At 38.9% G+C, this 25,873-nt stretch overlaps 1 protein-coding gene across 2 annotated transcripts in view; it reads left to right on the forward strand.

Annotated features, from left to right (window-relative positions):
- LOC145766426 (uncharacterized) overlaps positions 1–22,421 on the forward strand; it is a 55,451-nt gene extending 33,030 nt beyond the window's left edge. For both annotated transcript variants that reach the window (XM_082578132.1, XM_082578133.1), the window contains exons 4-5: positions 8,893–9,118; positions 21,183–22,421. In XM_082578132.1, the coding sequence (XP_082434258.1) occupies positions 8,893–9,118; positions 21,183–21,426 (470 nt within the window). In that variant the 3' untranslated portion in view covers positions 21,427–22,421. The remainder of the gene's footprint in view (positions 1–8,892; positions 9,119–21,182) is intronic.
- The last annotated feature ends 3,452 nt before the right edge of the window (positions 22,422–25,873 follow it).

A 25,873-nucleotide genomic window follows, 5' to 3' on the forward strand; every position in this document is an offset into this window, starting at 1 on the left:
ATCGCCTTTACGTTACATGATGGGTTGATGACCACATATGCAACGAATTTTAAAGAGTTTACACAGTACACACACTACAGCTTGCAGCTAGGTTTTTTTTTTCGCTGAGACTTCGGTTATTTGTCCGAAATGACTTGAAAAAATTCGGTCATTTTTTATTTATTTTGGTCATTTTTTCTGATGAATATACTTCCTTTCAAGTAGCTGATTTAAAAAAAATTGCACTTCCTGACTAGCTACAACATTAAGTTTCGCTGAGAAACGTTGTCGTGTTTATCTGAGAAAAGTTAGAACAGACAAACCTTGCAACACCCGGCCGCAGACATATTTTATTGCACACTAAACACACGTTTAAAAATAACGCAAAACAAAAATACGGTACAACGGAAAGGAATAAAAACAACTAAACAAGTAAGAATGACCAAATGAAAAACACGTTACGCTCTAATGGTTCGCAATTACAAAGTGAATTAACTCCTCAACAATTTCACCGCTCACGTTGTAGCGTGCTGGCTTCGCGTTACTGTGCCAGTGCGCGTATGCCACGTCATAATTGAATGTTTCATATGATGCAGCATTTAACCTCAAACACATAAGTTTACTGGTATCTGCAGTTGAACAACGCAAGCGATTTCTTGTTAGAGTTCGCAACCGAGAAAGCAAACTGAATTCACGTTGTACGGTTGCGTTCTCTGCATTAAAAGTCAGCAAAGTGTTAGCAATAGCTGCCAAACTTGGCCAATGTATGCCACGCTTTGTAGCTATTAAAACTTTCCTCCAATTGTCACCTGGTTCGCAATCAATAATGTTAACAATTCAAGCATAGACAGTGTGTATTGTGATTTATAGGGTGCTTTGGCTGCTTTCTAATCCTTTGTGATTAAAAGTGGCAAAGTACTTTTTCACAAGACTGTTTGCGTAAAATTTTCTCGGAACTTCATGGCGGACAAATGCTGCCGACGGAAGTGCGAGACCTAGCGGACTAATGTCGGTTTTGTAGGTAAAGCGCGGCCATGTTTGCGATGGCCGGCTTCAGTGTCGAGGCCTGAGTTGGAAGCTGTTTTAATTCGTATTCAGTTTAAGAAATTACGAAATCGTTTCACTGAAAAATATCGTCTTCTCTTTTTTCAATTTTGACAGGGTTTGAGGCTTCCCTTGCTTCCATTGAGGATACGCCCCCGAAGCTACTCAATACTTACCGAAAACGAAAAAATTCTAGCTAAATTGAAATGATTTCTCACCTGCTCATTAAAAAGTTATAAACAGTTATATTTATGTAGGGCTTTTTGCGTCTACTCAATGGAGTACGACGTTGCAAAAACCATCATACAAAATCACTATCTATCGATGTGGAGTCAAACATTTCACAGAGGTTATCACCAGCTCCAAAGTTAACAACATTATGCAATATGCTGGGATACTTTCCCGACTGACAGATCAATTTTTTCCACGACTCAAAGGAAAGATTTGAAAACACAGTGGCATTTCTAGAAAGTTGAAGTCTTTGAGTGTGTTATTTTCATGTTTGCGTTTATCACAAGCAATGAGACATTGGATCAACGTACAAAGGGATACTTCGTTGTTTATCGAGGTCTGGTCAATAACGTTTCGAAAGGGTTGACCACCACCTCAAAAATTGATAATATATGCAACATGCTGAGAAAATGTCCCGATTGACAGAACAGACCGATCAATCTTTACCAAGCGGTTTGACCTTTCCAAGGCAACGCAACATTGCCTCACACTTGAAAGCACCACGTCAGTCACGTTTGGGAAATGGTACTTCTGTATTTACGTTATCACATACAATAATCCATTAACTTGTTTAAAAATTATGCTTATATTAAGCTGGTGTTATAATTAACCCCAGCTTTGGTGTAAAAAAGCACCTGTTAGTATAGCAGCTTCTTCTTATCGTAATATTGATTTCATATGTAGTGTAAATGATTCTCCACCAGAAGAAAGAAGCTTTGTGTAACTCATATCAAGGACTGTGAGAGATGCTGAACCCATAGTCGAAACCGACGGGATGGGTCATGATGATGATGTAAACCAGGGGTGTGCGGCCCGCGAGCCAAATGCGGCCCGCGAAGATGTGCCAATTTGGAATTGTGTGCGGCCCGCGAAACGTGTTTATAATTTAGTTTAGTCTGGTAGTCTACGTGCGAAGAATTCATTAGAGCGGATTATTGCAGGTTACATTTCGTACCTTCTGTTAACCATTTTAGAAATCTCCCACCAGCCACCGCTAATCTGATTGTATTTAATTATTTGGATCGTCAGTAGATCAGAGGCACAGAATTGCACGGGGAACAACTCAAACTATAATACCGTATTCTGACGGTAATTTTGTGAAGCAGTGTCTTATCGATGTCGCATAAGAAATGTGCTCTAAAATGAAGAGTGAGTTCGAGAAAATAAGTGTGTCACGGTGGACGATAGCGAGGCGTATCTATGATCTTGCTTGTGATATCAGTGACGCTCTCAGGGATAATGGAAGAAGATTGACTAGGGAACTGTGTTCCGAAAGCTAGTACAACTTACTATTGCCACAGCAAACTCGCAGCATCAGGCTAAGACAGATCGTTTAAATCTATCTTGTGAAATAAGGGAAGAACTTTGTTTCATGGAGCTTTGCGATCGATGAAAGTTCGGACCAGAAGGACACAACACAGATGGCCATATATGTAAAAAGGAGTGGACAAAGACTTGAACGAAACGGAAGAGCTTCTGTCACTACAGTCTATGAAGGGTATGACAACTGGTGCTGACATCTTTACTGAAATAATTGATGCTTTTGAGAAGCTAGATGTCACAATCAATGTGCGAGGTCTTGCGACGTGCTGCTTTGTACCTTGATCGAGCGTGCTGTTTTGATTGTAAAATTCTTTTGCTATAGGTTATCATCGGTCATTGTCCGGTAGTACCCTTTGATTGCGAGATCTCTATTATGTAACGTGTTTCCAGAGCATTCGGGACATTCATTCAGAACAAATCTGGAATGTTCTGTTGTTTTTCACAATTGCCGAGTGAAGTTTGTCATGACGTCATAAGGATGTTTAACAGTAGATCTGTGATTGCGAAATCTTTATCATGTAACGTGTTTTCTAGAACCTTCTACTCCTACGTGACAATCTAGAAACTTCTTAAACTTGCTTGTTTACGTTTGGTGCAATGTGACAGGACAATGAGTCTTTATGATATAATATTACATAACCTTCTCGAAGTTACTGGACCGAGCAACCTTCTATAAATAGTGGTGTGAATTATGAGTTGATTATTGAGTTGATTATGAGAGTTGTGTTATGAGTTGTGGATTGGTAAAAGGTGCAGAAATTATTGTTGATTGAGATTTGAAGTAATTGAATACAAGTAGATGAGAATTGGTGCTGATATAAATTGTGTTCGAAATTAGAGTTATTTGAGAAGCCGTTCGTTAAAGTCCTTCAAGAATTTTCATTATCATTTCACCAGTAGAACTTTTTCGACATTTAATTGACTGCTTTTCGGTTATACCCATTAAACTACGTCATTGAACCTTTCCAAGTCTTTTTCCTGGTAAGAGATAGAAAGAAACTGTGACACTAGAACTGGACTTGTCCAGCTTATGCGGAATCGTAACTGATGGTGCTTGATCCATGTCCGGAACTGGCATTGGATTCATAGGTCTCTTGAAGTCTGCCTTGAAGGAGAGAAAAATCGATGGTGACATAGCAATTTTTCATTGTATTATTCACCAGCAAAATTTGTGCGCAAAATCCTTGAAATTCAAACACGTCTTGAGCCCTCGGTTAAGGCAGTAATTTCCTTCGAGCACGAGAGCTCAACCATCGTCAGTTTCAAAAGTTTCTTGATGGTCTCAACACGACTCGTAAAGATGTAGGCTACTGCCTACTTTTTCGAGTTGCATTGGTTCAGAAAGGGATGCATGTTGCGACGATTTTACAAACTGTGGAAAGAAGTCGTGAATTTTTTGAAACTTAAAGGGTACCCAAAAGCTGAAATGGAAGACAAAAAGTGGATCTAGACAAAAAGACAGAAGACAAAAGACAAAAAATGCGATCTAGCTTTCTTGGTTGACATAACTACGCACCTGAATGATCTCAATACAAGACTGCAGCGAAAAAATCAGTGTAGGCTATGCAAATCAAATGTATGGTCACATAAAAGGCTTTATAAACAAATTACGACTTTGGAAAGCCCATATACAGACAGAAAATCTTTTCCACTTTCCAACTTCGACAGACTATGGAATGCATCCTGAGGAGTGATTTTTTGGCTAGTTTCAAGGACTTCAAATCTTATTCTCTTCGCCATTCAACACAGACATTGACAAAGCACCAGCTGATATCCAACGAACTGATTGATCTTCAAGAGAAAACGGATTTGAAAGCAAAGTATTTAAAAATGAATCTTGGCGATTCTTACCGAAAACTTCTCAACCAAGATGACATTTCATATTTGAAAAAATTCATAGCTTCAAAAATGGCTTTTTTTGGCTCAACGTATTTGGGCGAACAATTTCTTTCTAAAACAGAAGAAGTCGTCCGGAAAAGAATCCAGCTGCAAGTTTCTCAGTGAACTCGTTTAAAGTCAGTGTGACAATAAATTTGTTAAAGCTTAGTTAAAGACTTTACTAAAACTTAGTTTGGTCTATGTAACGCGTTCACAGGCCTGGAACATAGTCAGTAGTCAAGTGCTTCACTGACGTGCAATTCTCTAATTTTAATGACATCACTTCAACATTTCCACCTCTTATATTTTGTTTTATGTGCACACTGATTTACGATTTAAACAGCCTGAGAAGCTGCTATGACACATAACCATATGGAAGTTACTGTGTATTTATTCCACTTTTCTTTCCTTACCTTGCTGTACAGTGTACATACTGTGATAACGGATGCGTTAATTTTCCAAAATTTCGAGTTCACTGTTGACCCCTTTAATGAAGTTCAAATTCAATAAAATTTTGGCTATGATGTTTTTTGGTGAATGGGAACAAAACTACTAAGGGCGCGAGTTGAATTTCCAATTTTTCAAAAATAAAGGGGCAACTGATGCACTCTAGTGGACATGTTAATCAAACCAGTGTTCCTTATCATAAGGCTTGTCCGAGCTGAGCGGGAGGCTGATTGGCCGTTGCATCTTGAGGCATGCAAACAAATGCTTCCCTATTATTTTTCGCTTGCCATGTGCATTATGCAAGGTATGGTATGTGCTACCTAAGGGCAATGGAAGCCCTCCCAGAAGAGGTACTAGTCCGGTTCATGAACGGGGAGCATGTGATGAGGCACCAGCGCTGACTATGGAGTGGCCTGTGGAGTGATATGTTTATAGAAACTACTTTCATGAGATATGGCCATGCCCCAAATGGCATCATAGGAATAACCTTGAAGCCGGATACGCTCAAGATCTGGGCATTGAGTCTTCATACATGTAGTACTGTGGAGGCTGCTCTGGGCGAAATGCTTGGAGATTCTGGAGACCAGGGAAGTGGACATTTAAGGAAGAAAAGAAGGCACGAATAGAGAATGACAACAAGGACCGAGAACCCATAAAGACGAAGCTTCAAAAATGTATGGATCCACTTGATCCCGAGAAACATCCAGAGGATCTAGTGAACATTGCAACTGGTCAACATGGAACTCCGGCAGTGAATGTGCAGGAGGCTGTGCAGAAAGGATTCAAACAGATGTGCGAATTTGGAGAGAATGTACCTGATGGCTTACATGAAACAATTCACAAGACCATGACTACCATGGTGGGTACAAACAAACATGTAAATGTGGGAGGTAGTAAAGTGTACGACATGAATGTCATCTACTCCAGGGTCATATGCCAACAGGCTAGTGGGCGTGATGTTGACATAAAAGATGTCCTATCCTACGAAGTGGCCCAAGTACCAACGTCTATGTTTGACCCTACAGGAGAAATGAGAGCTGCAACATCAAAGTCTTCCTTAAAGCGACAACTTCAGGTTGAGGTATCTGCTCGGACAACAGAAAGTGACACTTCAGTAGTTGTGATTGATGGTTCCACCCTACTCTGGGTGATTCCTTGGCTTGCGGAGGGCACCACTACAGACTACGCAAACAACTTAAAACATGCCATTGCCAAGAGACTAAAAGTTGTGGACGTTCACCTAGTATTCGATCGGTACTACGATTACAGCACTAAGAGTGTCACCAGAAGTGCTAGGGCCACTGGAGTTAGCCGAGTCCACGAGCTGCAGTTGAACACCAACTTACCACCTCAAAAGACTGTATTAACGGTGACTATTAACGGTGACTCTATAAAATACTCTGGTGCAAAAATTAGAAATAATATATAATTTGAAACCCGCAAATCCTCCTTCACATCTTTTAAAAGAATGTACGAAAAGAAGATTATTGACTCATATTAGGCAAATGCTAAATTAACCTACTAATCATACTTGCAATTATAACAAAGGCTAGGTTGGCCTACCTAAACTGTTTTGTTTTTTTTGAATTTCCTATCATCTTGGACAGCTTCACCGTTATTTATTTATTATTATTTCTTTGTCTCAATTATCCAATTATAATTATCATTGATGAGTTAAGGGTGGCTGCTTGACTTGAAGACCTTGAACGGTCACTTTGCAGCCTCCCGCTGCTGTGATGCTATCATCATTTTTATTCGTTTTTTTATTGTTATCTTTTCAACAGTTTTACTGTATTAAAATTCAAAGAAAATGAAAGGGTGTACCAGCAAACATTTATAGGATTGGCCCATGATACTAGAGAAGGATCCACAGAGGATACAAACTGATATGAATGAATCAACAAGTGGATAAAAAAAGAACAGTTAACCTCTCAAGTACATGTAGCTCCACACAGAGTGAAATTTCCATTCCATTTAATTAAAGAAATAAAAAGAGTCAAAAGGCATGGAAATTTCACTCTGTGTGGAGCTACATGTACTTGAGAGGTTAACTGTTATTTTTTTATCCACTAGTTTTACTGTACATTGCGTTTTGATTTGTTATACATCTTTTTCGCAGCGGCCAATAAACAATTATCTATCTAAAAAAAAATTTTTAATTAGGTAGAGGAAAGATTGATGAAAAGTTTGGCAAAACCAGTGGAGTGCCAAAGTCCCAACTTTTAGCCCAAATCACATTTAAATGTAGTGAAAAATGGAAACATTTTGATGTTTTTTTTATTTTTCCTGAAGAGGTTCAATACTCCTTTGTGATGTCATAGTCATGTTTGTTTTCGCTTAATCACACCATTGTGCTGTCATAGACATGTAAGAAGTATGGTTGCACTTAATCCATCCAATTTCAACTAGTTTGCAGCACTTTGAGACTTTAGCACGTTTCTGTTTTTGCCAAACTTTTCGTCAATCTTTCCTCTACCCAATAAAAAAAACAAGTTTTAAAGTTACGCATCATGGTTTTATTGGTGCGTAATGACAAGAGGTCAATTTATTTTTATCTCAAAAAGTAGTAGGCCACGTTCCCAAATAAAATAAGTTTTCATCTTTGATGTTTGTTTTGTATTTTTATCCTGCATTGCGGGAATATGGGTAAAACTTTATACTTGTCAGAAAAAGTGTTATGAAGCATTTATTCACTATGTGAACACTGCGCAGTGCTGAAAAACTCCACTTTAAAGGGAAAATTTCTTCATTCAGGGTTGGTAGTTACTAGCAATAGTCAACATGGGTGGTGGGCATTTGAAAGGAACATTAACCTAAACCTTTTCTGACAAATGAACTTACTTTTGACAGCTAAAAATATCAGTGATAAGATCTCTTGCATTATGTCACAAATGATCTGCAAGAAGCATCAATGACAAAGTGTCTAAGACTTTACAAGTTACAACACACGAAAAGAATACTTCTGTTTCAACATTTATAAAGCATATATATACATCGTTGTTAAGCTATCAATTAAAAAACATGTTGAAACAAGCTCTTGGCAATAGCTTGCATTAGTAAATTACCACAAATAAGGTAATGTGTGTTCTGAATACTGCCATCTTGTTTTTGCCAAAATTTTGTCAACCCATTGAGTGTGTACAAGAATAACCAGTCCCGGTAGACTAACATTGTAGGCTAACTTCCTTAAAAGGAAAAAGAAATTAACTCATCTACATTATGTCATGTATCAAATTGCATTAATTCAATGTTTGTCAGGTCTACTGCCACAAACATGCCTGAGAATGAAGAAGAAAGTGAAACAACGTAGGACAAAAACATATGCTGCTGCCAAGCACAAACGCTTAGGAATTTCAGCACAACCATAAAACCATTTTTACTAGTTTAATGTTTTTCAAGAGCACTATAATGAAACTAAGCCGTGCATTGTAAAAAATTTGCAACTTTTCCAGAAAAATGTGAAAAAAACAAAACAACGATTGTTTTTTTCGGCCCAAGTTTTTTTTTTAAAAAAACATGTTTTTTTTGCGTTTACATCTCTAATTACAATCACACAAATGAGGTGAAACAAGAGTAAAAAGGTATTTTTGAAAGATTTCTGGTTAGATTGTCAAGCTCTAATCACTCTTCTTTGCATTTTACTGTGGGGCTAATTGAACTTTCAAATTTATTTTAAACCGGGCAATCGGGCATTTCACAAATCTTTTCTTTATAAAAAATATAGACGAAAGTGCAATTACAATGCTAAAGTGGCCCTGTTTACTTTATCCGATTTTTCTAAAAATAAATCAGGGGTTTTTACACAAAACCACCACAGGAAAAAAATGTGAGCTTTTTCATGCAGCTCTGGGCACTTGCAACACCCTAATGCTCAGTTTTGGTGGCGTCATTTTAACTTTGCTGGTTTATTGCAGGTGTGTGAGTAACCTGTTACGGTATCTCTATATTCAGTTGCTGCCCGCTGCTAATCACCATGCATTGCTTCTGCAGCGTGCTACAACTGCCACCGTGAGGGGCACCTTGCTAGGGACTGCCCAGAGGAAAATGAGTGCTACCGGTGCGGCAAGATAGGCCACCTAGCTCGCCGGTGCACTGAAGATGTCGAGGGTGGTGGAGAGTATCGCAGCCAACGACGAGATCCTGGCTTCAAGGAATGCTACATCTGTCGCAGCACTGACCACATCCAAGCCCAGTGCCCTGAGGCTGTCTGCTACCGGTCTGTATCTTTTAAGTCTTTCATTTATTTTTGTTGAAACTTGTCTTCGTGTTGTAAGAGCAAGAATGAGGCAGTATGTGTGTTGGAATGGCCTGGGATTATCTAAAGCAGGGGTGTATGAGTCACAAAGAGACCTTAATCCCCCCCAAAAAACAACAGTGAGTCCATACATTTAATTACATGTTGTTTAGATTAATGTGAAACGTGGTGCTGCATTTTCTTTGTACAGGTCTGACTATCCTTGATTGGTAATGCGTATTTTTTAGCTTCACACATGCTGCCATGCAGTACTCATTTCTGAGCTGAGATGATTCCGTGTACTTGATTTTAAAAAATTCATGAGGGAAAATAGGGATTTGCACGAATATAAAGAACCGGATAACGTCAGCCAAGCTGTCACAAACCTTTTCGTAGTCTCAAACAAACGTGTCAGGGAATTTCACTCTGTGAGGATTGTATTTTCAGCATGGGTTTCAACAGCAGGAAAGCCACAACCATCCATGTCTGTTTTTAATTTAATTTTATTTCCAGGTCACACTAATCCTAAACAGTCAAGAGGCGTGCTGTCACTGTAAAATGATTTGCTAACGACCAAGAGTACAATAGCTAAATACTTTATAAGCACCCAGTTACATGCCGCAATAATGCACTACAGCGGCCTTAGTTGTGTCAGGCTGCTATATGGAAGTTTGGCACGATCCTAGAAGAAAATAGAATGTGGCTTTAATACAAATATTTAGTGAAACATTTAATCTTTGCTGCAATATTTATTTGTAAACCTTTCATTAATATATATATAAAAAAAAGATACCGGTATACTGAAATCTGTGATGGGTCGCTTCATGAGCCTACTTACACAATTAAATGGTAAATACGAGAGAATCTTTTACATAGAACTAGAAGCAAATTCTGACAACATTTGTACAAGAAACTTGCAGTGGGGGGGGGTAATTATCCTTTTATTGAAATCTAGCTTTAGCCCTGATTTTAGGATACAACAGGATATATATTCAAAGATCTCTTGTACTGTAAAACGGTTTTGAAATTTTCGTCCAACGCCGGTCTGCTACTATTGGGAGAATCCATTTCGGAGAAATCCCTATTCGGAGACAAGCCTTTTTCGAAGAATTGTATAATTACAGCGGCATATGTATATTGAAAGGAATTAGCTTACAATGAAGAAATGAATGATAACTCTGGTTAACAAAATGAGAATTTTTTTTTCAGGATATCTAGGAGTGTTTTCTGGGGTTTTCAAGGTCGCTAATTACGAATATGACATTGGTTTTGCCAGATTGACTCTAGTTTAAAAGATACCTATATCCCTAGATTAGCCCAAATTAGTGTATTTACCCCCTAAACATCTCACCAAAAAAACGTAAATCTTATCAATTTTGTTTGATATAACATAATAATTTAGTAACGAAAGCTAATGTAAAAATTACTGTAAAGTCCTACATTCCGCATTCCCTTTTTCATTATTTATTGTGTACAGTTGGTCTCGCCTGCTAGCCGTTTATGTTTTACAGGATTCTGAGTTCTTTGTTCTTTCGGGTACTGGCAGCTTCAGCCAGGACTGCTGCTGTACGGTACTGTGCTAAATCTTTTTAGTGTAGGCTTTCTGTCACCGTATCGCTGAGAGGATTGGCGGCTCTTTATAGATAGCTCTAAACAAGCCAAAAAATTGTACTATTGCACAACAGAAACAAATTTTGCTCCTGTATCAATTGGACATTCTACCAAGATGAAAGAAGGGTATGATGCCATCAAACTTGTCCTTGGAAAGCTTGACTACAATACCCATAAGTGGCTCATCTGTGTTGGCATAAAAATGGTCAATATTCAAATTGGTCAACAAAGTGGATATACCAAGTAGGCTACCCTTGCTTCCTGTGTTTGTGGGACAGCAGGGCGAGAACCCAGCACTGGCGCAAGAAAAACTGGCCAGAACGCATCAGTCTTCAAGTAGGGACAGCCAATGTAATCAATGAACCTTTAGTTCCCGGGGATAGAATTGTATTTCCTCTTCTGCACATCAAATTAGGGTTATTGAAGCAGTTCGTCAAAGCATTAAACAAGGAGGGGAATTACTTCAAGTACATTTGCAGTCAATTTTCGGGACTCTCCGATGAAAAGCTTAAAGCTGGTGTCTTTGATGGACCTCAGATTCGAACGTTATTGAAAGATTCGGATTTCACCAGTCACATGAACAGCAATGAATTCACTGCATGGAACTCTTTCAAGGATGTAGTACAAAACTTCTTGGGGAATCACAAAGCACCTAATTGCAGATAATTATTTCGGAAGATGTTCTCTGCATTTGGAAAACTTGGAGCTAACATAAGCATTAAAGTTTACTTCCTATTCAGCCATCTTGACAGATTTCCTGACAATCTTGGTGATTACAGTGAGGAGCAGGCGGAAAGGTTCCACCAAGACAATGGAAGAAAGATATCAGGGCAGATAGAATGAGCACATGATGGCAGACTATTGTTGGAACCTGACGAGAAACTGCCCAAAAGTTTCTCACAAGCGAAAATCTTACGAGAGACATTTTTTCTGCGAAAATTAGTTAATAGTATTAATCTTATTGTATTTCATACCGTTGTTTTCAATTTACAATAAAAAAGATAATGTGGTTCCTTTTATCTAAATTTTATGATACAAGATTGATTGACTGATTTAATGCAACATTTTTTAGTGTTTTATGTACTTACACTACTGTATTGTGTATAGGCCTACTGTGTATATGGCATCAGTAACATCAAGTTTTGAAGTATAACAAATATCCCTAAAAATGTCGTGATGTTGCTGTATTTAAACTTAAAACTGTCTTTATTGTTCACAATTGACCATTAAAGTGCCTCTGACAGGTAAATTTTACGAATTTATTTACCTAAGATACCAAAAAGATGACACTAACAAACTTTCCTGACCAGCAAATCGTAAAAAATATCAACAGACTACTAAGTTACACGCTTGCAAACTTTCGTTCACTTTCAGCGAATCTGGCACTCATTCAATTGCGAAAATAAAAACGGCAACACCGCTGTGACGTCACCATGGGTGAGAAGAATACATTCTTTTTCAGTTGTGACTTTGTAAGGTATGGTACGACTAATGCAAAACGTGAATATGTGGGGCTCTGTTGGTCTAAAGCATGTGCAAGATGAGAATTACCGAAACGAAAAAGTCAACTTATTATTACTATCAGGTTTAGATCAAATAGATTCAGTTTATTTTATCGAACAACATCTCAATTCAATTAAAATTGCCGTTTTTCTAAACTCCTGTAGGGCTACAACAGGGATGTCTAGAGAAGGGGATATGAAGGCTCGCAGCGATTGCTTTATTCTCATGACACTACCAGGGCGGTAGTTTGTAGTGCTTTAAACATGTAGTTCTTTTTAAAATGGCAGAAAGTTTTGTAGTGCAGCTGGTACAATGAGCTACACAAGACAGTTAGCAAATGTTACGTAGAGCATATTTAAAGAATACTTGTCTACAAAGACAGTTGAAAAGTTACCAGTAAGCTGTTTTTTTAAAAAAGCCTTTGCAGTAGGTTAGATGTAAAGCAACTATACGGGGAGTTGAATTACCAAGCAACCATGAGCATGTTGTGAACATCCAGTCCTGATGCTAATAACGCAATGCAAGTTATCATAACAAGATTTATTAAACTACTATCGGTGCCAATTGTTATTTTACGGTAAACAGAGATTATTTATGATAAACAAAAGCCCTTCTATTGTCAGACGTAATAAAAGCCTTCGTATCCCCTTATTTAGATATCCCTGGGCTACAATTTTAATAATCTTTTATTTGTACTAATCTGGCTATAGCCATTGGCAGTGTAACAACAGTATCTCACAAACCACACCCTTAATTTATGGTTGAGGTAATGCCTGCAAAGTGCTGTTGATGTGTCAGTGACAAAGACTGTGTGCTATCTTTTCGCGCTTTTAAACAAAACAAGGTGCTGAGAAGAAAATGGTCAAAGTTTTCTTCAAGTGTTTGAAAGTGAGATGGACCAATACTAGTCGTATATGTTCTTTTCACTTCACTGGAGATGATTTTGTTAACACCACTCAAGTATAATGGGCTTGAGCAAACTTTACATTTTGAAGAAATCTGCCATAGCCTACCAATCTATTAAAGCACAGATGCCATCAGTTGCTGATGATGATTCCAGCACTTCTAAACAACAACGTTTGCAAAAACGTACCCAAATTTGACCGATTTTGAGGCACATTTACATCCTGCAGTTCTGACACTTTTTTTTTATGAGGGGCGGGAAGAACTGGAAATAAAATCCAGAAAAGAAAAGGGAGACCTATCAAACGAGTAAGGATGCTACATTAGACTAAAAATACCCTAAACGATAAAGAATGCACACTAAAAGAAGTGATTTTATTTCCTTGCGGGCAGTAGGCTATCGGTTAGTTGCCTACATGCATGTAGGTTATTGGAGTGGATACTACAAAGTGGTGCTCTCGGAAGCAACAATCGGATTGTGCTGCCGTCATGCATTGTTTGGCGAATCCAAAACAATTTACCAAGTCCAGATGGCCGTTACACCGGATTTCAATGGCCAACTGAAGGCACAATACGAGAGAGAAAGAGAACTTTTATTTATTTATGAATAGTGAATACGAATGATGATTCGTACGATTTCTTCATTTTTCACTTCAAGTGTATTTTAGGTTTTGTAGGAACGTATCCAGTACAGTTTTATTAAACTGCAAAAAACATTAAATTTTTGAAAAAAGCAACCGCTTGTACCAACTCTGACCAAACTGTGATCCACCAGTTACATCTAGGAAGCATTTGTTCCATCCGTCGCTAACGACGCCCACCTAGGATGACGTAACACCACCAAAGTCGTGCCAGAGCAGTGCAATATGGAGTTATCGCCAGTGGTGGCGCTGCGTAACAGTCGTTTGATATAAATTTTGTCCTAACCAGTCGAGCTTCGAGATTAAGAATAAAAAGTTCGCTTAGTATAATTCTGCGCTAGGAAATGCTTAAAAAAGTTACTATACTTGGATCCGACCTTTCTGTGACGCGTCAATTTATCAAAAGACAATTTATCGAATGACAGTTCATCGAACGACAGTTTATCAAACGACGAAGCACATATGCAATGGAATACTCAGAGGTTAGGGGTTTAGGGCTTGGGGATAATGGTTAGGGGTTGGGATTAGTGGTTAGGGGTTAGGTTTTCGATTAACTGTCGTTTGATAAACTGTCGTTCGATTAATGGTCGATCGATACACTGTCGTTTCGATAAACTGTCGTAGTACCGACCTTTCAGGGGCACTTTAAATTGCATTTCTAATATATCTAATATGGTTAAACTGTTGTTTTTTTTTGATCTAGCGCATAAGGTTCAAATATGGGATTTTGTTCAAAATGACCCTATGTCATATCTCCAAAACTAGAGCCAATTCGGGAAAACTATGGCCATATTCGTAACCAGCGCCCTTTAAAACCCCCAAGCACACTCTAACTTTGTCTGCCAAAAAATTTGTGTTGACCAGTGTAATGAATGAAATGAATGATCACCCAATTTAAAGGTTAGTTTTAACAATCTTGGTTTCTGTTTCTTAACATAAAGATTAAGGTGTTTTTATAGCCTACCCAGTGGCGGCTCGTGCCATGGGGCTGCAGCCCCACCTGAAAGAAAGAGAAGAGGGAAAATATGTTTTCCTCTGTGTTTGTCCGACCCGGTTATTTTTTTCACGACTTGGGGATCGAAAATTAAAATATTAAAAGTTTTGTTTAGCAACACCGATATTGGGCAAACTGCTCTGCAGCCCGAGATTTTGGATTTCAAACGCTTTGATTGGCTAAAAATTATCCTTGAAGGTGAATCTTTTGGTATTTTACAGCAATTTTTGAATCTATTGGGGCTGCATAGAAAACAGCCCCAACTAACAGAATAACTTTACAGACTTTTTAAAGTTAGTTTTTATTTCGCAGCTAGTGGCGATGAGCCATGAATGTAGAAGTGTTAGCTGTAGAGTTAGGGTATTCAACAGGTTATAGGAAGTGCGGAATGGCCCGATTCGGTGAGTCCGATTCGGTGAGAGCCTTTTTCGGTGAGAGCCCTATTCGGTGAGTTTTTTTTTTTAAATTATTGCGCGCCGTAGCCTAATTATCATTGCCGTTATAGGGGATAGGGGGTTTTTGGGGTTGGGGTTTTTGGGGTTGGGGGTTTTTGAGGTTGGGGTTTTTTGGGGTTTAGGGGTTTTTGGGGGTTGGGCGGTTTTTGGGGTTGGGGGTTTTTGGAGTTAGGGGGTTGGGGGTTTTTGGGATTGGGGGTTTTTGGGGTTAGGGGGTTTTTGGGGTTGGGGTGTTTGGGTTTTTTGGGGTTAGGGGGTTTTGGGGTTAAGGGGTTGGGGTGTTTGGGGTTGGGAGTTTTTGGGGGTTGGGGTTTGCGGTTGTTGGGGGTTTAGGTTAGGGGTTTTAGGCTACGGTACCCGATAATTTTCAAACAAAAATTCAAAAAAAAACACAAAAATCCCCAACCCCAAAAACCCCCAACCCCTATCCCCTAACCTTTATCCCCTAACCCTATAACGGCAATGATAATTAGGCTACGGCTCACAATAATTTGAAAAAAAAAACTCACCGAATAGGGCTCTCACCGAAAAAGGCTCTCACCGAATAGTAGCAGACCCTAGGAAGTGCTAGGGCATCTCAAAATCACTTGAACCTTGTATGCAACGGCTGGTAAAGTTTGTCTCCAAAGCAATAGCCTACCGGTAGGGGAAGACGGGGCAAAGCGGGACTCTTTTCGTAAAAACGTAATTTCAGCAACAGTGATGGTTGGATTTAGTTAATTTCTTTTTTAATCGAAAGCCTTAGTTGGTCAGCATATTTGGTTCGAAGATCAAGCAGAATCTTTCTACTGTTATAGTACAAATCAAAAAAGAATTATTTTTTTTAATGTCCCGCTTTGCCCCAGCCGGCTGGGGCAAAGCGGGATACTTCATTTTTGCATGATTTGGTACTGTTTAGCCGCTTCTCTCAAAGACAACTTCTTGCTTTTCACATCTTCTATTCCATTCTTAATATTGATAGTCTATCCGTCCATTTACCTATTTCAGTTTTTCTCTTATAGCGACGAACCATTGTCAGAATTAAATTGTGTAGGCCTACCGGTACAATATAAATAAATGCTGATAAATATTTTACAATCTTGAAGGCTAAAAGAGTTGTAAACAAAAATTCAATCAACAGAAGAACCACAGATGCAATCTAGACTTCTAGAGTCTCATATTGCCCTAATGCACTGTCCCACTTTGCCCTAATACAGCTGTCCCACTTTGCCCCAAAGTATAGCCTTTAGAAAATAACATCTCTGCTGAAACCCGTAAAGTTTTAGGTAAAAGCTGCTTTTGTTACCAAAAAATACTGTCTCAATGTCTAAGATAAAAACAAAGCTACCACCAAATTCGCTTATGCTAACGAATGCGGTAGCTACTTTTCCATCTCTTTCTTATAACAAACCATGCCAAAACACATTTTGCTTCCTCACGACACGCGTTGTGCTCTGCCAGTCGCCATTTTTTCACAGCAAATACAGTTTATAGTTGCCTAACTAGTGCTTCCGGTTAGAGGGAGCCAAAGAATACAAAACGTGAGAAGTCGCGATGTCCCGCTTTGCCCCGTCTTCCCCTACTGTTAGTTTTTTCAAGTTATAGCTTAGGGATACATCAACTTTTGAACAAAGTTTGAATGCATTTTTTCAAATTTTGGGGTAAAGACATGCTTAGAACGATCCAAATTTAATGTAATTTTTCAACCCTTTGGCGAACGCAGGGGTGGACTTCTCCCCCTGGACTATTTATTCAGATTTGTGATGTACCACCTATCTTCATTGAAATTCGATGACATCATCACAGTCACTCCCAATTACTTCACTTCGAGTTGTTTCACATACAGCCTAGTAAAAATCCACTACTGGAGTTTCCCATTCTGCCCCATTGCCTGCAAAAGCTGAAGAACATCTCGCTTTTTCACCGCTTTGACGTTGTTTGTTGGAGGAAGTTCTTCCACTCAGCCTCATTTCTCCGAAAAAGGCTGTCTCCGAATCGGGATTTCTCCGAAACGGGACATTTCGACGCCCCCCGTACCTCTAATTATTTTTTGGGTGAAATCAAATTAATTTTTACCTGATATTGTATACGTGCGTCACTTTTTTTATGGCATTTAAAGTTCAAATAATTTTAACATATGTTGCAAGACTGCTGCAAACATTTCTTGTGGTCTTGGATTCATCTTAAACCACGGGAGAGTGGTAGTTTCAATTGTGCGCATGGCTACAAGAAAACGGAACATTAATGCAAACAGTTATATTTAAACCGCCGCAAATTGACCAAAACCTTTCTCCGAAAAGTACTTTTCAAAAAATAAAGTCACATTTAGCTTGTGTTTATTATGATAACTGATAAAACGTTTTTGGCGTCTGTGTGCAAATATTTATTTTGCATTTTTGATTTAAGCCTTCATTCTGAGATTCTTCGCTGAAACTCTTTTCATCTACCTGTCTATTTTATCTGCTGATTTTCACTTTAATCACGTAAATTGACTTGCCTTTGGTATGTTTCTGCTGCAACAATCAATTGAAAAGTTCAGCCTGACTACTGCTGCCGAACAGCAAGTTGTTGTAATGTATGGTTGTCGACGCGAGGTGGATTATTGAGAAGGATCTATCAAAAGGACAATAGACAATGCGTTATATACTGTGGAGTGAACTTTCAGAAGGCCTTTTTTTAATTCTCTCACAGTGCACGTCATTGCACTCCAGGCAAGAAAATGCAACACTAATGAATGAACTGTTCTTAAAACCTGCCATATTCCCCCGATTGTTTTTTGATCTACAGTACAAGCCAAATATGGAGAGCTTTAGCTCCACGGCTTTTAGTTAACCTGTACACCGGCAGAAGACCAACCAGCTTGACCCTATATCAAAGGTACCCGGTCATTTGGTCGACAGGACGTTTGGTCGACAGACATTTGGTCGACAGGACGTTTGGTCGACAGGACGTTAGGTCGACAGAACAATTTATTTTAGGGTCAGGGTTAGTTAACTAACCATAACCCTAATCTAACCCTGACTCTAACCCTAACCCTAAAACAAATCGTTCTGTCGACCTAACGTCCTGTCGACCAAACGTCCTGTCGACCAAACGTCCTGTCGACCAAATGTCTGTCGACCAAACGACCGTGCACCATATCAAAAGCCCGGCCAGCCATAGATAATGTTTTGACTATCATGAGTCATGACCCTATATCCATAGGTGCACATTTGACTTGTTTAGTAATTGCGAGCAGGCAATTGCCTTCCTGTTCTAGCAATAGTAGCAAACTTCACTAATTTACATACATTAGGCTTACCCCTGGACATAAACTACAGCGGATCTTGCCATTAAACTTTTCACACTGTCTAAAAGGTAATTTTATAATACAACACATATATAACATGATGAAACAACTAGTTTTTAAAAAAAATTCACGTAAATATTTTCATGGAAAATTTGACGTTGTTCTGAGGAAAATTATTTACGGTCTGGTAGTAAGCGAATTTTATCCTTGGAGAAACGTTGCATAGGCTAGGCCCATTATAAATATCTTACCGTTAGGGACTTTGATTGAAATAGAGTTTTACATGTAGCCCATTCGCACAAAAATAACTACAGAAATATTCATGCACTACACGAAAGGGCAAAAAGCCTGTGAAAGTGTCGAAATGGATTAAGTGGATATAGTTATTAAGGGAACGTTCAAATATTACGTAACGCCTTCGAGGGGGAGGGGGGGTTTATGCAAAGCGTTACGTTAGCGTCACATTGGGGGGGAGGGGGTTCAAGCAAAACGTTACGTAACGCTTTCGAGTACGGAATGGTAGTAGGTCAAAAATTCGGGAAAAAAAGCGTTACGTAATATTTGAACGTTCCCTAAGGCGAAGTGAAAATCAAAAATTGAGTTATCACACAACAAGATGATTACTGCTATGTAGAGTATTTCTGTAAAATTTTACGCAAAAATAGTCGTAATTTTAAACATGTAGTCAATTTACGGTCTGGTAGTAAGCGAATTTTATCCTTGGAGAAGCGTTGCATAGGCTAGGCCTATTATAAATATCTTACCGTTAGGGACTTTGATTGAAATAGAGTTTTACATGTAGCCCATTCGCACAAAAATAACTACAGAAATATTCATGCACTACACGAAAGGGCAAAAAGCCTGTGAAAGTGTCGAAATGGATTAAGTGGATATAGTTATTAAGGGAACGTTCAAATATTACGTAACGCCTTCGAGGGGGAGGGGGGGTTTATGCAAAGCGTTACGTAACGCTTTCGAGTACGGAATGGTAGTAGGTCAAAAATTCGGGAAAAAAGCGTTACGTAATATTTGAACGTTCCCTAAGGCGAAGTGAAAATCAAAAATTGAGTTATCACACAACAAGATGATTACTGCTATGTAGAGTATTTCTGTAAAATTTTACGCAAAAATAGTCGTAATTTTAAACATGTAGTCAATTTTGTCTTTGACATTTGTAATAAGTACAGAGTTACCAGGCACAATTTTTTTTAAAGAAAAGAATTTTGTTCGTTTTTTAAATTGTAGAAGTTTCCAACCTTAACAACTACAACAACAATACCACCTTACGTGATGTCACGGTTTCTTTCTATCTCTTACTAGGAAAGAGACTTGGAAAGGTTCAATGACGTAATTTAATGGGATATTACCGAAGAGCAGTCAATCAAATGGTCGGATAGTTCTACTAATAAGATGATAAACAAAAATTCTTGAAGGACTAGAACAACGTTCACTCACAGCTTCTCATGTAACTCTAATTTCGATCACAATTTATATCAGCACCAACTCTCATCTACTTGTATCAATTACTTCAACTCTCAATCAACAATAATCTCTGCACCTATTACCAGCATAATAATTACGCAAATTACACCATTATTTATAGCAGGTTGTTTGGTCTAATAACTTCGAGAAGGTTACGTAATTTTACATCATCTTGTGCGTTTGGCTCAGATTTTCAAACTGCACACCACATTATCTACCATTCTCCTGTATACCGACCCCAGGATAGATATGTGGACCTAACAACGCTCGATGAATATACAATCCATTGGCTGCTGCGCCTGGATGTAACAACGTGATCTGTGGCGGCCTCAAACGCAAGAAGAAGAAGACATCATAACAAACAACATCTGGCAATTGTGAAAAACAAAAGCATATTCCAGGCTCGCACGTCCACAAAATGTTCTAGAAATACGTCACATAATAAAGATTTCGCAATCAGAGGTTACTACCGGACAGTAACCGATAATAACATACTGCATAAGAATTTCACCACCAAAAACAGTACGCTCGATCAAGACAAAATGTAGCCTGTCGTGAGGCTTCGCATATTGATTGTGACACGTGACTATTATTTGTCCTTTTGGGGAAAGGATGGCGGTGTCCGGTAAGATATTGAACCATCACCTGGCAACTCTATATTTACTTGGTCAACAAAAACTAGTGATATTGAAGTGTTTTTTTACTGCTATGGCAAGAGTATGATATTAGCTGACAGCCTGACACTGTGCAACGTGCATGGTTCTTGTGCATGAAAGATTCATGTGCAGTTTGCCGGTGCAGGTGCCTGACCAAAGTGCCAACAGCTTCCTTGTTTCATGCTGAGGTTTGCCTGTGGGAGAGTGTTATAATAAGATATATTATGGATGGGTTCACTTGTTAAAGAAGTTATTTTATTGTTTGCTAAAAATATATATGAAAAATTTTAGTTAGAAATGTGAGCAGGAATCGTTTAACATAGACAAGCAAAACAAAGTGAGTTTATGTATTATACAGTATTTAACATAATGTATTAAAACTGCTAAGGTTACTTTGTTTTGCTTGTCTATGGTTTAAAAAAGCAAACTCTCTACTAAACGTTTAACAGTTTACGTTACTTGCGGTTGTGGTCGATACAGCTTGTGTGATTCTGCGAATACAATCCTAGTTTTGACAACATTGTGTGCAACAGGTGTCACAAGGAAGGCCACATCGCCCGAGACTGCCCCAACGGCGACGAGTGCTACAACTGCGGCCAGCTGGGCCACCTAGCGCGTGATTGCTGCGAACATGGCGTTGAGGCCAGCAATGATGAGGAGGAAGAACATGAGGGGGAAGTTAAACAAGATGGCGAAAGAAATGCAGAAGATGAACTCGGTGATAAAGAGGAGGAAGAAGTTGAAGCAGCGAGCAGTCAAAGTGAAGATGCCGATTAAACCTGCGAACTGGCAATGCTCCACCCGGTCCAGCGTTCTGTGTTTCAGGCTTGTGGAAACTGATATTGAAGATTTGATAAATTTGAGGACGTTTTAACCCTGACTCGTGTATTTGTGGAGATCTGTTCGCCCACTAGCAATCGGCTGTCAGTGACGTGAAGTTGGCTTCATTATGGCAACCGACTTCATGTAGAACCCGTGGCGAGTACATTGAGGTTGGTCTGCAATTTGTTTTCTTATGTATTTGCTAATTAACATTACGCAGCTGCCTTTTCAGGATGATTTACAAAGAAGCTCAACGTTGCTAGCAGAGAAGCACCCTTCCGTTGTTATCTTGGCGTTGTGCGCGGTGTAACAAAGTAACCATCCTAAACATTAATTTGTAACTTTATTTCAAAAATTGTTGATTGGCCCTAAAACAGCGATCAGCAACAAAGCCTCTATAATCTATATCCCCGCGAGCCACCACGATAATCCTCTCATGACCGAAGCACGGTCGATTTGTACATATGTGCTCTCAACTCGCCGCTTCACTTCCTGCGGACGTCACTTTGGAATTGCACTTGTTTGGTGATGACGTTGTGTTTGTTCCTAAGGATGACCTCAGAACCATCGCAGATCCGTTACTTTGTCAGTTTTTTATGTTATGCAAGGTTGCTTTTATCACCCCTCAAGACCAGCGTTAACAACTGCCTGTTCTGGGTTGGTTGCGATGTGACATCTTATGTAATGTCCCTTGTTGACTGGATTTAAAAGACGTGATGACCACTTGGTGGGCTTGAGCACAAGTTGTTGCTCTTGCGTTGAAAGGTGTCACGTACTATATGGCATATTAGTTGAAGGTTACTTGTGAAAGATGTGCCCAGGGCCCAATTTGTTAAACTTTTTTTTCGAAACTCGAGCTTTTTACGTTAAATAAACGCCAGTAGATGTTTACAGAATGTAATGGTTGCGTGCCCACTTGAATGCTCATTACAATTTGGTATGTGACGTGACACACAAGTGGTGGTCATTTGTCGAGGTACACACCAGGCGTGAGTTGTCATTGAGGCAGGTCGCCATGATGAAGGTGAAAGTCTTGTTCGTGCTTGGTTACTGCGAAATGTCGCTCGGCTGTCATGTCATGCATCATGCCAGCCAGTGGCGGCTGGTGGTGTTTGTGAGCAGTGGGGCTGCAAACGACTTCGCGGGGAGTCTCCCCCCAGAAAAATTTGAAAAATCGCATTAAATTTGGTGCGTTCTGAGCATGTTTTTACCTCAAATTTTGAAAAAATGCATTCAAACTTTGTTAAAAAGTTGATGTATTCCTAAGCTGTATTTTAAAAAAACTAACAGTATTGCTTTGGAGACAAACGTTACTAGTATTGAGCTTAGTCTTGACTAGCCTAGCCGTTGCATACAAGGTTCAAGTGATTTTGAGATGCCCTAGCACTTCCTATAACCTGTTGAATACCCTAACTCTACAGCTAACACTTCTACATTCATGGCTCATCGCCACTCTGTGAAATAAAAACTAACTTTAAAAAGTCTGTAAAGTTATTTGGTTAGGTGGGGCTGTTTTCAATGCAGTCCCAACAGATTCAAAAATTGCTGTAAAATACCAAAAGAAGTGGAGCTTTAAGGATAATTTTTAGCCAATCAGAGCGCTTTAAATTCAGAATCTTGGGCTGCAAAGAAGTTGGTAGCCACTTTAACAAGTCGAAATTTTGCCACTAAAAATGACTAGAATGAAACCGCCAACCAATCATAAGCTACAGTTTAAGTGACGTAAAAAATGGCGAAAAGAAGATGATAGAAAGCAAATTAAGTGATGGATTTTTTGTCAGCTGGTTGGCTTAGGGGTTAGGGCTAGAAAGTAGTCATTTCATTGACGCGGATTAGATTCCCACCACTGCTATTGCTCTTTTTCTTCTGTATTTACCAAATAAAGTTCAAAACAAGCATTAACTCTCCGAATGAGTGCTAGAGGGGTCACAATTGGACAGTAGCTTATAATATGTTCTGATTGGTTGGCGGTTGCATTGTAGTCATTTGCAGTGGCAGAATTTCGACTTGAAGTGGCTACCAAATAAGTTTGCCCAAAATCGGTGTTGCCAAACTTTTATTATTTTAATTTTCGATCCGCAATTCTTAACAACACAGAAAAAATTATCTTTTCCCTCCTCCCTTTCAGGTGGGACTGCAGCCGCCACTGATGGTACATGTTACACGAGTATCGCCATATTGCCGACGTTTCATCACATTCGGTGTTAAAAATGCATACGGGCGAAAATAGTAAGCTATACGCTTTGTCAAAGCAGCACCAGTTTTTAAGTCAAAACAATAGAATCCGTTCAGTTATACAGAAATCAGGAGGCTTGTAGGGACCCGTGATGGATATCCATTGTTTTCAACCGTGTGGAAAATATTTTTTTCCTATGAAATTTGCGTTTCTTAAAAAACTCACTTGTTGGTGAACAAAACTACAGTAGAATTCGCCTATAACGGCACGTCTAGAGGATTGCAAAAACTGACGTTATGGAGTAGACGAACTACCGCAAACTATTCCAAAACTGCCTTTTGATTTAAGAAAGAGGTGTATAATCCAGTCAGGTTTACTGTCTAGGCTACCACCAAACTGACAAAAGTCACGTAGAAAATACAGTAAACAAAGAAACTGTTTTAAAAAAATAACCTACAGCGAAAGGTAGCCTACAGGAAATTTGCGCAATACAGCTCGTTACATACAGTAGTAGAGAAGTTCATTGTTTATTAGCAAAAAAGGCATTGATCTTCAGCTGTTTCGGTTTTGACACGGATTTCTCTACCACATAGCGTTCAGCTTTTGCTAAACAATGTTTTTTATTAATGGTATTTTGCTTCAGAGATCTCTTTCGACAACTGTAGCCTACTGTGTAACACTGCGGTTTCTTATAGTTTATACAGTACTGCACGTACAACTGTTGCTTTGAGTTGTTAAAGGTCAGCTGTAGAGTGTAGAGCTGCTTTTTACACGCGATAGTTTTTCAAGCGGGAAAAAAGTTAATTCAGTTAATTTAAGTCCCTGCTGCGAACGACGGAGCAAAACAAAGGGAAGACATTTTGCAAGCAGCAGCGCTAACTGGATTAAAAGACTGACCGTTGGTGGTGAAGGTGATGGCTTAAAGTGACGTTATAAACGAACAAAAGACGTCTGGAGACCAATAAAGGGTGCTGTTACATGCGAATTGACGTTATAGGCGATGCTGTTGTAGCCGAACTACAATGTACGTAAAAGATAGGAATTCTGCCGGGACCGAACGAAATGTGACGTAATAGGCGAATTGACGTTATAAACGAAGCCGTTATAGGCGAATTCTACTGTAATTGATAAATCGTTTTCCACCCAATAACCCACCGCAGCTTTCACCAATGGTTCTGTTCAATAGCGATTGACGGCTTTCAATTTTCTCCGATTTAGCAAAACGTTACACCATGACGTCACATCGGTGATTTCATCAACAATGACAACTATTCAATATCTCCGCAATTCACCTCTATGACAAAATCTTACCACGAGTTCACCCTTGTTGTTTTATCGTAAACATATTGTTGGAATTTGCCGATTTTAAATTACGTAAATACTTGCCTTTTCTTTTTATCAAAAAGTGCTTTATATACCTCCACACAAATAAGTTTTACAACGCGTTATTTTTTTCCAAATTCAGAATCTTTCATTCTAAAAAACGTCAGACCTCTTTTCATTTCCTTTACGTTGGTGAGTTTCTGTAGCTGTTTCGCAGTACCTTCAAGCGTAACAGTGGTGTCAGAAGTAAAATAGAATCTACGTTGCAGTTTTCTGAAGTGAGCGGATTATTACATTGTCGCGGTGGTTTTCTGCAGAAATTAGTCATGGAAGATTTCACATTTCAAAGTAATTGCACTAACATTAATATTGCACTAATATTAACATATAGGCCTAACTTATATATAATTAGCATTGCACGAAAATGTCTAGCTACCTCAGACGAAATGCTTGCCGCGAAGGCAGGAAGGTAGAAAATGACCAGTGTAGGTTTAGAAAATTCGCAAATAATAAAAACTAAAAGTCAAGAAATTTCACGTTTCTAGCATATTTCCTTCTGTGAAATATTTCACTACTAGAGTGGGACGTCCTCATAAAACCCCGTGTTGCTACAGATAGGGTTAAGAGTATAAAAAAACCTTCAGTTGGTTCCACAAACCAATAGTGCAGTCGTGGGAGGTTTTTTGTGGGAAAATTTTTTTATCAAGCTGATACTTTTCTCAGACCTTCCCCATACTATGCAAATTGCTCAGAAAAAAATCCCCATCAATCAGATGATGGGAAACCCCCTTTTGGGCCCTTTTTCCAAATGACGTCACAATCCCCTGATGAAAATTTCAAGTTTTTTAAAATAGGACATATTATACATCATTTTTTAGCTTGTTTCAACGGGAATAACTTTTT

Source organism: Aplidium turbinatum, chromosome 3 (genome assembly GCF_918807975.1).
Source record: "Aplidium turbinatum chromosome 3, kaAplTurb1.1, whole genome shotgun sequence".
Lineage (NCBI taxonomy): Eukaryota > Metazoa > Chordata > Ascidiacea > Aplousobranchia > Polyclinidae > Aplidium > Aplidium turbinatum.